At 41.0% G+C, this 15,118-nt stretch overlaps 1 protein-coding gene and 1 long non-coding RNA gene across 2 annotated transcripts in view; one reads left to right on the top strand and one right to left on the bottom strand.

Annotated features, from left to right (window-relative positions):
• RSBN1L (round spermatid basic protein 1 like) overlaps positions 1 to 6,783 on the bottom strand; it is a 41,969-nt gene extending 35,186 nt beyond the window's left edge. Inside the window, 1 exon segment of the mRNA XM_042468418.1 lies at positions 6,032 to 6,783. Within this exon segment, the coding sequence (XP_042324352.1) occupies positions 6,032 to 6,740 (709 nt within the window). The 5' untranslated portion in view covers positions 6,741 to 6,783.
• LOC121931102 lies at positions 6,774 to 14,174 on the top strand. The gene is made up of 2 exons (XR_006104070.1): positions 6,774 to 7,160; positions 13,077 to 14,174. It is a non-coding gene; the product is annotated as an uncharacterized LOC121931102 (long non-coding RNA).
• Positions 14,175 to 15,118: the final 944 nt, after the last annotated feature.

The raw sequence follows: 15,118 nt of genomic DNA, 5'->3' as shown, positions 1-15,118 counted from the left end.
AACTCTAAATGAAATAGGATTTACTTCTAATAAACACATTTGTCTCCCTTAAATTCACTTGAATAGTTCAAGCCCTGTAGAAATAAAAAAAAAAACCTGTCATATTCTGGTATGTAGAAGATGTATACCAGAAAAAAAAAAAGTATCAGTACAGGGTCTGTTTCAAACTGCATCAAGGTAATTAAAATCAGTAATGATTAAAACACCTAAACCAAAAGGAAAGACAATGTGTTTGCCAATTCCAATGTTCCCAAACAAAGATCTGTCTAAATCTTTTTATCAATACATATATTATATATTAGATAATCCTAACCCCATAGGAGCATGGCAGGCAGTGGCAGGTACAAACTGGACTTTCATATGGGCCTTGTACCCATACTACAATATTTCATATGGGACTTGTGTCCATACTACAAAAGTTTTTTGTATCCCATGGGTAGCTGTCCCTAAGCTTGGGAAACATTTTGCTGTCATAGCTCATATGCCTATTCAGTCAATTGTAGAACATCAACACTGTGGGATTAGAAGGTGGTGGTATTAGATCACAGTACAGAGACTCATCCATCCCCCTGCACTTTCAACATAGCACTACTAATGTCAGCCTTAATACCTTACCCCTTCCCTTCAATAACATACAGTCAAGAACTTGCATCCCTGCTTGGAAAGACATTCACATACATGTTAGTTCCTCCACTAGCCTGGAATATATCAGTCCAACACACATAATAAGTGACAATACAATTTAGAATTCAAGTACAAGCGTTCCTTACACTTAATGATGCAGAATGTAAAATGTTCAGAGAATCCTGAAATGGACAAATAATGTAACTTAAATTTCACTCTCTGGCAGAGTTCTCCTATTAGCCTATTAGTTAAGACAAGTATTTCAATCTTAAGATGCTTCTGAAAAATCATCCACATCTCAAGTTCACAGAAGGGGGGGGACAGATGACATAGCACTTTGTTCATATTAAGATTACAGTGGTCCCTGCACATTTGCAGGGGTTAGGGATAAAGGAGCCCCATGAATGTGGAAATACCACAAATAAAAAACACTATTCTTTTTACCTGGTAGAACACCGCTCTCTAAATCTCCAGGTCCTCCAGTGCAACTCTATGATCAACATCTGCCAGAAACTGACCACTGATTCATGCTGCAGAACCTACAAATGCATAGAGAAGTGTTTTCTCTAGGAACTCCTAGGTTCTCCAGCACAACTCTATGGTCAACGTCCATCAGAACTATGTCAGAGGACCTAGAGATTCCCAGAGAGACCATATTAATCAAATCTGCAAATAATCAAATTTGCATATGTGGAAGGCCAACTGCAGTTGTATATAGTATTTCCTAATTATGTAGATCCTAATGCTATTCCCATGTTTCTATACCAGTAAAGCTATATGCCAGTCAATTTTCTGGAAGAGAAATTTGAAATTTTATAAAATATAATTATCACTATCTAGCAACTGAAGCTTTAGCTTTCATCTGAAGTATGTGATAATAGTAAGATGCAGGCATACAGTTAACTTCTATAAAAATAGTGTGTTCGGTAATTATAAACTTCCTAACAAGCCAACCTGCAAGAAATGTAACTCAGAATAGGCTTCTCTCCCTTTTCTATTACAGCACTATATGAAAGGAAAGGATGAGATTCTGCAGCAACAACCTAATCCCTCCACCACAGTAACCTGTGGCTTCCAAAGGGAGCCCTCATAGCATAAGGCTATGTTGGATTAGGTTGACAGGAGTTAAGATATCCAATCATACTTGGAGAGATACATGTTCCTCACCTCAGATCTAGATTATTCTACAAGTCTGGCATCACTTCCAGCCTTATATCCCTAGGGAAGTAATGTCGGAAGAACCATTCTTAGTGAGTCAAGCTCTTGTCCACTTTCCAGTACCAATATTCTCCTGGACAAAGCATTTCTATATCTCTTTTTGGAAGTGCACTTAGATATTTTCTCAATGAAGAAAAGGAGGTTTGTGTAAGCTAGTGCAGAAAGTACTAATCATCATATCCGGAGAAGCATAATATCGTCCAGATTGTTTAGTCAGGTGTCAGTAGCCATATGAGAAATAAACATCCTTTTTAAAAAAATTGTTTCCACTCCCAAGCACATTGATACTGAGAGGTCTGACATTTTAATATTTTATGTTTATTTTCTTCATGTTTACAAATACCTTTGAGTGGGTTGATCTGTTTCCTCTGTTCCCACAGTATACAGAAAACCTGTACATTCTTAACACACTTATGAACTAGATTAGGCCGAGATAATGGCTGAAGGGCACCTAGAACAGGAATTTGATCCTACAATCCAGCACAATCTAATACACCACTGACTAAAAACTATGAGTTATAAATCAATACCTGACCTATTTATGGGAACACCACAGCAAATAAAAATAGTAACCCTACTCGTGACATTTTTTTACAATGATCACCTTTGTTATTATTATTTACCAGACAGAATGCATATATAGCTACTTTCTGCATCTGTTGCACTCTGATAGCCTGGAGAGAGAGAAACAGGAGAAACAGGAGAATAAGAAAACTGTTTTTGAAATCCACAAGAATGTACTTGTGTTTACTTGAAAGCAATTGTTTTTTTGTGGTACAGGCTTAGAGAAAACTGTGATGTGTATTTAAAATATTCTCATGTGACCCATTAGGAATAAGCGTTCTTCCTCTCATCTCATGTCCTCACACGTTCCTCAAAACATTTTACTGTGTGGAATTGGTCCTAACACTAATGCCACTGAAACAGTTTTAAAAACAAAGTAAAGAGAGAAGACAGTTGATGGCTGTGACCTTAAAAATATAAGTACAGACACACTGTGGATATTAAAGGAGCAAACAACTTACTGCGGTGTATACAATGTAAAATCAGGTGATGGTTGAAAAGACAAGTATCTACATGGTTTCACAATTGAAATCTCAGAACCAGACTAAATGCAAGAGGACAGCCATGTGCCTTTTATTCACATGCCTGCCCACTTCACACATAACAGCAGGGTGTTGTTTATTTGTTTCATGAAAGGAGCTGAAGCCTCTCACAACTGACCTTTCTGGGATCCTTTGCTTCAAGCAGTTTTGACCCAGAGCCAGACTATGATAAAAGTACTTCAGGAGCGCAATGATGTGAAATGAAAGCTGGATTATTTTTGCTCCACTCATGTGCACTTTGTTTCCTCACCCCTGCTTCTTTTATGTGAAGGACAGTAACATCCATGCACATGGATGCCCAGGCACATTTATTCTGAACCTAAAATACTTACACCAGTAACTATGGTCTTTATCTATGATAGGCATCTTGTCATTGAGCACAGTCCGTTTCTGTGGCGTTCCTAATAAAATGATCAGAGACTATTTACAGCAGGAGATAGGAAGAAACAACTCACTTGACAAGGACTTCCTTCAGTGTCAAGACTAAAGGCTTATGCAAATATTTGCATGTAGATTTAAAGATATGAGGGGAAACGAAGAATGAAACCCACTGATTCAGGGGGGCAGATTTCTAAACAAATGCTTTTTTTACTTAAGACTGTAAATCTGCTTTTAATCAAATTCAGGAACTGAACAGATCAATGCCATGCCACTGATTCAACATAGTTCAGCTGTTCTGGGATTCTGCAAACTATTCATATTTGACATTTAGCGTATCAGCTTAGCACTGTTCTGAAAATAAGCAAATGCTTGAAGCGCTGCAATTAAGACCTCTGAAATGTTGAATTATAGATGTACCTCTGAGAAATACATCCTTTCCATATCTCCCAACTAAGATGGCTGCCAGTGAACTCCTTCCTTGCACCTGTGTAAGCCACTTGATATTAAAAGTATCCAGCAGTCCACTTACAAGTCTGTTAAAACATAACTCTTTGGGCATGAGGCTGTACTTGGTTTTCTCGGCATCCTTTCTATCTGGATGCCTAGAAAGGTATGTCTTCTTCACCGTTTTTAAACTGTGCCATAGGCCACTTCTTTAACGTTACTCCTATTTTTGACCAAGTTCAAGGTCAGCACCTTCTCTTTTTAAGCCCCATTTCTTCAGGCTTGGAAGTCCAGGCTGTACAGAAAAGGCTGCCCAAATTCCTTATACAGATGAAAAAAAGCTGAATTCCTAGCTGTATCAAGGCCAAGCAGAGGCTGGTAAAATTATATCAACGCCAAGTCCTAATAGATTGATCTTTAAGTGCTATCATTTAGAAATATGCACAATTGCCTCAAAGTAAACGGACACCAACTTAGGCCACCTGAACCTTATCCAGCTCATCTTTATGAAACCATGATGGCCGAAGCATATGCTAGGAAAGACAGTACGCCGTTTCTAATTTGTAAGGCCAGAAACTAAAACTCTCACGCAACAGAAAACTGAGGTTTGCCCCCACCAGAAGTTATATTTCCATTATAATTCTAGAAAGCATTGCCGTTCCTTTTTAGAGCCCAGCCCAGATCTTGGCCACCTTTTAACTCAAAGCAGCTCCATTTCCCTAATAGGTCTGAAAACCCTAGGCCTCTGGCAGCCTCCACCGGAGGCAGTCGCCCTTTCCACACCCCCTTCTTTGACAGGAACAAGCCTGCGCTGCTCTTGCCGCCTTCTCAAAAAACATACCCAGTATCATCCCCAGAGCTTCCCCTGGACTTAAAAAGATGTAGGCCCTTTTTTCAGATTGGGAGGAGGAGGAAGAGGAGGAGGAGGGGTCAGCCCTGGAGATGAAGGCTGAGCGCCAACCTCCCTCAAGACAGACCCTGGCATAAGACAACATGTTTGCTCCATGTGCAGCAAGGCAGCCATTCCAGTTCCAGGCTGGCTAAAGGGAATACCCATTTCCTGATGCTTCCTCCACCCCACAAAGGGACAGCAGACTTTGGGGGAACCCCAAGGCACCCAGGCAGGACGGCAAGCCACTTCCCCCGCCCTCAGCGTTTCCACTCCACCTTATTTTGAAACTGTGTACGTATGTGTATATACTGTATGTATATAAGTGTGTGCATGCACATTTATATACATATATATATATATATATATATATACACTATATAGAATATGAGTATATATATATATATACACACACACAGTATGTATACTTGTGTGAATATATATAACATGTGTGTGTATCTACATATATAGCATGTATACACACATACACAGAGAGTATATATGTGTGTATACATATGCAGTGTGTGCGTGTGTGTATGTATGTATATAGTCACCCCTCCATTTTCGCGGACTTAAGAGTCCATGTCCCTCGCCTGTTCATTGGTGGTAAATGGAGGGGGACAAAATGGGACGTGTGTTGCCATTCAAGCCAATGGGGCTTGAATATTGGCGATTTTTCATTTTCACAGGGGGGTCTGGAAAGGGTCCCCATGAAAATGGAGGGGTGGCTGGAGAGAGAGAGAGAGACTGGATGTATGTGTGCATATATAGTATGTATATATAGTTAATACCTCTTTAACTCCTTTTCTCCATAATTGTGTATCTCCTACATTAGATGCTGCCACTGTCATAAAAGTAACTTACTGATACTGATTCAACTAAGCCTGGCAAACAGACATGGAATCTATTAAATCTTGTTCTGCCAATAAGTGTGTGTGTGTGTCTGTATAGCATGTATGTATGCATGTCTACGTATGCTTGTATATCTATATATCTGTAATGTATGCCTGTATATCTATATATAGCGTGTGTGTGTGTGTGTGTGTGTGTATATATATATATATAATTATGTGTGGAGATAGTGTGTGTATATATATGTGTGTATATATGCACATATGTATATGTATATACATGTGTATATATGTGTGTGAATATATATATATATACACACGTGTGTATGTATGTACGTGTGTACATGTGAATACATATATATGTATACACACAAACACACACACATATATGTGTGTGTATATGTGTATGCATGTACATATATATATACACACACACACTGATACACACACATATATAATATGTGTCTGTGTATATGTACATATATGTATACAGACCCCTCTTCTTCCTTCCCTCTCACCTTGCTGCCGGTGCCGATGTCGGTGGTGATGCTGGTGCTGCTGCTGCTGAGGCTGGAGCAGCATCTTCACCTCGCCGTTCTCCTCCCAGCCGCCGACGCCTCCGCCTCCGCCACTGAGGCCTCCCCTCCGCCCTCCTCCTCCTCCGGAGGCCCCCGAGCGGGCCCCGGCCGGTCTCCTGGCCTTCTCCTTGTCCCTCTGCTTCTCTTTGGTCCTCTTGGTCTTGCTGCTGCTGCTGCTGCTGCTGCTTCTGCTGCTGGTGCCTCCTCCTCCTCCCTCGACGACGACAACGGCGGCGGCGGCGGCGGGGCCCAAGCGCCGATGGGAGTGAGAGGAGGAGGAGGACGAGGAGGAGGAAGAGGGCGGCGGCAGGAGCAACTTGTGAGGCGGGAAAGCGACGCTGCTGGCGCCCGAGGCGAAGGCGGTCAGGCTCCACAGAGAAGGCCCCACTGGGATGTGAGGCTGAGGGAGAGAAGGAGGAGGAGGAGGAGGAGGAGGCGGCGGCTGCTGCTGCTGCTTCCTGTTGCCGCCTCCCTCGCCGTTGACCCTCTTGGGGCCCTTGAGGCCTCGCTCCTCGGCCTTCAAGCGCTTGGAGGCCGGTTGGAAGCCGCCTCTGCTTCCGCCGCGCTGAGAGGCCGCGCTGGAAGAGAGCGGCTGCTGAGGCGGAGGCGCCACCGTCGCGCCTCGCGCGGGACTCAGAGGCTCCGCCATTTTGTGCTTCTATTTACCTCTCTCTCGTCAGTCAGCCGGGATGGCAAAAGGGGCGGGGGCAAGGGAGGAGGGGCGGGACTAGGGCGACATTCTCCTCCAATCGGAACGGGGCGAGGAGAGGAGAGACGGCGGAAGGAGCCAATGGGATTCCAAAGAAATAAGGCGAAGGGGAGACAGACAGCGGGAGGAGCCAATGGGGCTCCATAATAAGGGGAATGGGGTTGGCTGTGACCGTAAGAGTCTCTGCCTCAGTGTGGCGCAGTTTGTGAGAGAGGAAGGAGCGCCTGCTGCTGCTACTGCTGCTCTTCTTGGAGGCTCCCCTGAAGAAGGATGGGAGTCCCCTGAGGAAGCGGGAAAGAACGAGCAGGAGGAGGCTGTACAGCTCCCTTTCGTCGGCGAAGGGGTGTGTTCTCCTCTATGGTGAATAATACGGTTTGAGCCCGCTTTAAAGCCGCCTTGGCTCTCTGCTGTGGAATTCTGGGAAATTGTCGTTGCTTGAGGCACCAGAGCGGGACTTGTAAGCTCCCCCCGTCCCATATGTGCATTAGAAAGGGTTGGCGACCTTCAAGAAGATAGAGCTATCTATCTATCTGCCTATCTGTAACTTCATGAAGGGCACCAAGCCTTTCATAGATAGATAGATAGATAGATAGATGTATATAGATATATCTTCTTGAAGGGCACCAAGCCTTTCATATATGATGTAGATATATCTTCTTGAAGAGCACCATGCCTTTCATATAAATAGATAGATAGATAGATAGATAGATACAGATATACCTTCTTGAAGGGCACCAAGCCTTTCATAGATAGATAGATAGATAGATAGATAAATGTATATACATATATCTTCTTGAAGGGCACCAAGCCTTTCATATAGATAGATAGACAGATAGATAGATGTACAGTATATAGATATATCTTCTTGAAGGGCACCAAGCCTTTCATATATAGATAGATAGAAGTAGATATATCTTCTTGAAGGGCACCAAGCCTTTCATATAGATAGATAGATAGACAGATAGATAGATAGATAGATAGATAGATAGATAGATAGATAGATAGATAGATGTATATAGATACATCTTGAAGGGCACCAAGCCTTTCATAGATAGCTAGATAGATATAGATGTACGTATATAGATAGATCTTCTTGAAGGGTGCCAAGCCTTTCATATATATATACACACACACACACACACACTCATTCCTCCATAGTTACGCCTTTGATATTTGCGGATTTGATTAATATGTTCTCTCTAGGAATATCTAGGTCCTCCAGTGCAACTCTATGGTCAACTTTAACTACAAGTTGCACTGAAAGACCTAGAGATTCCTAGAGAGAGTACTCTACTAGGCCTTTGTAGCTCCTCCAGGGCAGTTCTGTGGTCAGTGTCTGTCGGACGTTGACCACAGAGTTGCCCTGGAGGACCTAGAGATCCCTAGAGAGGTGTCCTCTCAGGTAAAATACATGGTGTTTTTGTTCTTTGCGGTGTTTTCCATATTCACGGGGGTCTTGTGCCCCTAACCCTAGCAAAAATGAAGGAACAGGTACTATCTATATATCCATTTTTAATGCATGCCTGTTTGCGGCTGCCATTTTAGAAGATGCCTTCCTTCTCCTCCTCCTCTCTTGGGCCAGAGAATGCCTCTTCTAAGATGGTGCCCTTTGAGGCATGCTTGTGTTCCTGACCGTGATACGTGCATTTAAATTGGTTTTAATACAGCAAATAGATTAAGAATGCAAGGTTATCCACTCTTGTCTGGGATTAAGGCCCATTTACCTCTGTGGGGCTTAGTTTTGGACCGCCACATGGCTGCCATCTTGGTGGCACTGTTGAAAGCATGCATACATTTATGTTTCTGGGTTGTGAGGAACGGTTCTGACCCAAACAAGGCGCCTCCTGAATACCATTGAAGGTGGGTTGGCTCCCTGTTGTTCTTTCTGTTCTAACCAGTGGTGAGGTGTTGGGTCCAAGCAGTTTCTCCTAGGTCCAAAACACACTGCAGAAATAACCCAGTTTGGGACTGCTTCAACTGCCCTGGCTCAATGCTAGGGAATCCTCAGGATTATGGTTTGTTGTGGCACCAGAGCTCTCTGACGGAGAAGGCTCAAAACTACATTAACGTGGAGTGCAATTGGCATATGATTCTGCTGCTACTATCACAAGAATTACCCCAAGTTTTTCTGGGCTATCCGAAATGTTTTTGTTGTATGCCTTCGAGTGTTTTCCGATTTATGACAAACCAATGGGGTTTCCTTGGAAAATTTCTTCAGAGGGGTTTTGCCATTGCCATCCTCTGAGGTGAGAGAGTGTGACTTACCCAGAGTCACGCTCTCGGTTTACATGACTGAGCTGGGATTCGAACCCTGGTCCCTAGAGTCGTTGTCTAATGCACAGGCCATTACACCATGCTGGCTCTCGTGTCTAAATTACAGACTCTCTGGCTATATAGGCTTCCTATTGTAGTAGGGAGGGTGTAATATTACATATAATACTCCATATAAACATGTTATGGTGGCTCGGTAGTTCTGTGCACAGTATTTGATTGAGTCCAGCCTGAGGAGCGTGTCTCAGGAGGAAGGAAGCTCTTGTTGGTGCCCATACCTTGTCCTTATTTCCAGATGCCAGATAATACATTTCAATTTACCGTACTAAGGCCTGTTACAGACTGCCAAAATAAAGCTGCTTCGGGTCTCTTTGGAGGTATGTTATTTAAATGATGCCTGGGTCCTAAGAGTCCGGAGGTCGCGCCAAAGCCACACTCCATTTCTAAGCACTGGAGCGCAGCTTTGGTGCAGCTTCCGGATTCTTAGGATGCATGCGTCATTTAAACAGCATACCTCCAAAGAGACCCAAAGCCGCTTTATTTTGGCAGTCTGTAACAGGCCTAAGCCACATCGAAATGCAGCTTTGCCTTAATTGATTTAACCTCGCACTAAAGAAGAACCCATGGTTCATCTCAAGAATATTATCATGAGCGATTAAAACATGTATTAAGGATATACATAGGGAAAGCACAGTATGTACCAAAAGAAATATGTTAATATTCACATCAAAAGATACTGAGCTCATGGACAGAGCAGATTGGTGCCATTTCACTCTCATATATGCATAACCAAGGAAAGGGGTCACACAACTAGGCTAGAATATATAATCAGAAATGATGGTTTTGAGTTGCACCGTATCTCCAAAACAGCTGTTCAGTTCGATCTGTAAATAGTATTTGGTCCTTCGTGAAAGACTGAGCTGCCTCCAAATATTAGACTGTTCAAGTCAAGATGCTGCAATCTGGTTTTCTTAGGAGAGATATGTGGACAAATTAAAAGATGAAGTAATTCATGGATACAACGCTAAAAATGTCGTGTTGCCTATTAAGTGAAGATGTATCTTGACTTAGCAGTGTAGTTTTATTTATATTGCCTGCTATTAAATCCACACATATCATTGAATAGTGCAGTAACACTGATGGATTTAGATTAGAAATACTAAAATAGACATTAACAGTAATGTACATAAGAGCTGCTGTAATAACTACTTCTTTCTCCTAAGCATAGATTTCTGGTTGTTCTTTAAAAAAGAAATAGTTGGAAAACCTGAAGCACAACTGACAAGAAAGCACACAGCTAAGCATAATTTGGCTGTCCATTCACTATGTTTTCTCTCTTGGCAGGCATTCATTACTTTCTTATTGGCAGAACAAGATTTAATAGATTCCATGTCTGTTTGCCAGGCTTAGTTGAATCAGTATCAGTAAGTTACTTTTATGACAGTGGCAGCATCTAATGTAGGAGATACACAATTATGGAGAAAAGGAGTTAAAGAGGTATTTTCAGTTCTTATCAAAATCACACCCATATATATATAGTTGAGATGCCACTGGGCTAGTTTAACTTTAATATGCAGATGGTTATTGATGTACAAGCCTCTCACTTTAGACAAGATGAGACATATGCTTAAAATCAAAATAGCAGCACTGTCCACTTCACTAGAGAGTAGGTCTTATTGAACTCCATGGGATTTTGTTCTAGGTGTCATGCATCTTACTATTAATATTATTGCAGCATTTGGGATGAACATACTTAGAAATATATGCTTCATTGGCAGTGTTTGGTTGCACAAGAGCTACCCTTACTTCTAGGATCAATATCCTGCATGTGTTGATGATCGATTCCCAAATCAAGTGCCAGACAAGCTCTCTGTATCAAATTATATCAATTTAGAGACAGGTTTTTGTTCCCAATGAAAACTTCATGCATGGCACTTGAGTGATGCAGAATGAACTAGAATTTTAAAAGGAGAGTGCTGGAAGTTGGTTTTTGGTATTAAGATCCTTGCTAGTATCCCTTCAAAATGCTTGAAGGGATACCAATGGGGTGGAGGTGGAATACCAATGTCATGGTCTCATTGCTTCCCTCCAGTAGTTCTTGGTTTTCATTTGGAAGAAAAGAAATGTTTGTGTTTAAAAATAAATTCAAACATCACACATGCATAACCTTATGAAGGAAAATGAATTTCTGAACTTGTTTAAGCAGACAATGGAGAAAGCATTCATTTTCTTTCCTTTCTTTAAAAACTGCAGTAAGACAACCCGCTGTGCTATGGTTTGTTCTTTCTGCTTGGAAAGGTTTTCTGCCATCTCCATCTCAAAATCTTTGTATTCCTAATGATCTGTTATAAATACAATGTGTGCAAGTTTAAAGGTCTAAAGAACAGACCTGATAAGAGTTTTTGAGTAAAGGATGTACAGTAGTTGAGTGGGCAGCTACTGAGTGTGGATGGACTTCATTGGCTTCCAGGGAGCACTATGTTCACAATGATTTCATTTCACTAAGTGGATCCCTTCCATTCCCTAAAGGCCCTGAATACGGGGGTTTTTTCAACTCTGGAAGGGGCTACGCTGCTTTAAAACAACAGTGGTTTTTTTCCCAACTAGGAACTAAACCAGCAGTTGACTTTGTTTACTTCTTGGTTGAAAAATTAAGTGCACTGATAAGCAGTATAGAAATGTTATTGCTATTCAAGTAGCCTGTTGACTTATGGCAACCCCATCAATGTCATAGGGTTTTCCCAGGCAAGGACTACTCAGAGGTGTTTTTGTCAGTTCCTTCCTCTGAAATATATATGTATTCGCTTATATACATATTCATGCATGACTGAACTTACATACAGTTGTATCTATTGCAATTGACTGAGTTTTTTTTTTTTTAAATGCTTCCACTGGCATAAAGTCTTCTCTCCAAAATGAGGAAGGGATATTTTTAGGGAGGTTAGCCAAGTAGTACACTGCTGTAACAAGTGTCTGAAAATCCTTGCATTGACCTTTTAAAGGCCTTGTTGCAGCGTGAGAGGGAAGACAGAAAGAAAAAAAGGAAGCGGATGGGCCAGAGATTCCTATCTGGTTTACAAGCAGATAAACAAAGGCCTAAATGGGAAAATGCATTAAGAAAGTCAAGGAGAAGAAAAACAGATGGGGAGCATAGGGCATTGAGCTTGGAGGTAGCCTGGGATGAGGATGTATCATGTAACAGAACAAACTTGTTAAACACGTTTTCCAAGAATATCATAGGAGCAAACATAGGATGGGCAAAGTAGGATGTAAAACATGAGCATTTTTATGTTAAGAGCATTTCCCAACAGTATTTTCCTGTGGTAATTATATTTATGTATTAAAAACATAACGTTTCTTGTAAGATATCTGTTGTCTTAACAGTGTTAAGGATTTCTGATGCAGACCTAATGAACTGCTAGGGGCAAAGAGAGTGTAGAGGTACTGCAGATGAAAGCTGAGGAACGCATCTGTTTATGGATGTGCATTCCACCTACAAATCTTACATTATGCTTCCATAGATGTATAATTGGAAAGTGCTCCAGTGATTTTTCTTGAGAGTAGCTATATGTGTGTAAACCTGGTTGCTTAATTTCCCCATTGAGTAGAGACTAACTCCATGACGACTAATACAGTGTCTGCCATGGCATTTCTCACAGCTGGCTGAACTCTACATAGACTCCTCCCATCCTAGACTGTTCTTATTTAAACCTCTTTTACGTTTAAAGTAGAAGTCGGATTGTGGTTGTTGTTTTTTTGTTTCCACCATAAATTTAAAGAATACAGGTTGAGTCTCACTTATCCAGAATTACGAAATAAAAATACTCCAAAAACCAAAATCTTTTTTATGGGTGGCTGAGATACAAAGGGGTATCATAAAGTAATAATTATCATCTGGAAGTTATTATGGTATATTGATGAAATTTTGTCAGTGTCATCATTGATCCCTAAGTGCATGATACTGAGAAAATACAGTTCATTGTGTCCTTTTCTTTTTTGTTACAGGTTGTACCAGAAATGACTAAAGTGTAAGATGGAGAAGACTGAGGCTCGCAGCATGATAAAGTTCCTTCATTTGAAGGGTAATAATGCCCAGCAAATTCATGATGAAATGATGGTAATTTATGGAAACGATTGTGGAAATGATATAAGTAGTTGAAATTTAGTTTATTAAAGTTTATGTTTCTAATTCTGAAGGACATTGTTAAGTTATTTAACGATATGGCAATGTTATTGAAGATTTTTTTTAACAAGATTGGTAAATTCAAAGGGAAATTTGTTTAACTGACATGCATTCTTGATAGGAGTTGGCACATGCCTCCAGCATAATCTAACAGAAATGTAGTTTAAACATGTTACGTTCTAATTCTGTATTTAACTGAAAATATAAACCTCAATTGTAATTTTTAGACCAGATGAACAAAATACACTAGTTCTTCTTGTTCATGATGTTCAAGGATTGAATTGTCCCCACTGCTCAGTTCTGTTCTATCAATTTGGAATATTTACTATCCTCTCCCTTACTCCAAAAAGGCCTCTGAGCCCCTAAGGAGCTTTGAACAGAGAAGATCTGAGTCGTCACCACTCCAGCCTCAAAAATCAAGTAAAAAGCAGCTTGAAAGGCACGCCTCTCAGACTCCCTATGCAGAAGCATAGCCTGATTCCATTTTTTGCTTAACTATTTTTGACTCCCCAAAGAGCTTTCTATGGTTATCTTGAGAAGCGTATAGTGATATGCTATATGCATGGGACAATTAACAGGTAGGGACTGCAGCTATAGGGATTTCTCTGTCCAGAGACGTTTACCTTGCGTCATTTTGTGAATACCAGGTATTTTCCAAATCGCTTACACTCTTACATATTTTCACATTAATGTGTATGTTGTCTAGGCCTAATTGCCACAATTGTTCTTTAATAGAAGAAACTGTTCTTGGAATTCTGTGCTGAAGATAAAGATACAAAATGCCCAAGTAATGCTTAAAGGGATCAATGGCATGATAATTCATAAATGTATTTAATAGTATTTATTTCTATTATGAACATTGCTTAGATTCATAAATATGAAGAAAATTCAAACTAAATAAAAATGTTTCAATCATGGAATTCACCATTTTCAGTCATTTTCTCATTACCTCACTTTTAGGCCATTAAAAAGTTGCCTGTCAGGATTGTGGGCCTCAGCTCCCAATAACCAGGCGAATATCTTGGCGTGGCTAAACAAAAGACTTTATTCCAGGAATTGGAACAGAGGTTCCTCATCTGAGGTTTGTCTTAGCAGTGGAAATTTCCCCCTTGAACCCTGAGCTAAGAAGCCCATCATCCAACTGCCCCTTCTCCAGCTACAATTGCCCCCCCCCCCCCATCCAAATCAGTGACCTTCCATGTTCTCCCTTCCCTTCTAGTATTATCATTTAATCTTGCTAAAGGAGGAAGCACATCCCTGGTTTACAGCTGCCCAATCTGTTTGCAGGAAGAAGGGACCATAAACTTCCAGCTGTCTGTTAATGTCCGCTGGCCATTTGCCCCTCCCATTATCTTCTATAGCTAATATTTCCCTTGATACACCAGCATGTTATTCCAGCACTATAACATCATATATCGTGACAGAACCATGCACCTGGTTTTGATATTGCTTTTTTATGGGGGTATGTAAAATACTGGATATACTGTATACAGCTAGAAATAATAGTCTAAAAATTGACCAAAAAAATCTGAGTCGACTTATCCACAAGTCAGTGTCAGTACTGTGACTCTTGAAAAAATGAGACATTCCCTGGTGAAAGGCAAGAGCATAATCTGTCCTGGAGGCACTGTCCCCCTCTACTCTCTCATGCATCCAGCCTTTAATGTGAGCACAAACAGTGATGCTTGCTGGAATTTTGTAAGCTCTTTGGCATCATTTCCCTTTCCTTCATCCTTGAGATCCTTTGTTACATGCCCCTAGGTTATACCCTCAACTTATCCACAGGTCATATCAAAATCCATAATTTTGGCCCTAAAACTTCCCAACTTATATGAGATCGACTTGTAGATCGACAAGCTTGTTT

This window comes from Sceloporus undulatus, chromosome 5 (genome assembly GCF_019175285.1).
Source record: "Sceloporus undulatus isolate JIND9_A2432 ecotype Alabama chromosome 5, SceUnd_v1.1, whole genome shotgun sequence".
NCBI classification, from domain to species: Eukaryota; Metazoa; Chordata; class Lepidosauria; order Squamata; family Phrynosomatidae; genus Sceloporus; species Sceloporus undulatus.
Note: the sequence above shows the minus strand (reverse complement) of the source record. Positions and strands in the feature narration are given on the sequence as shown.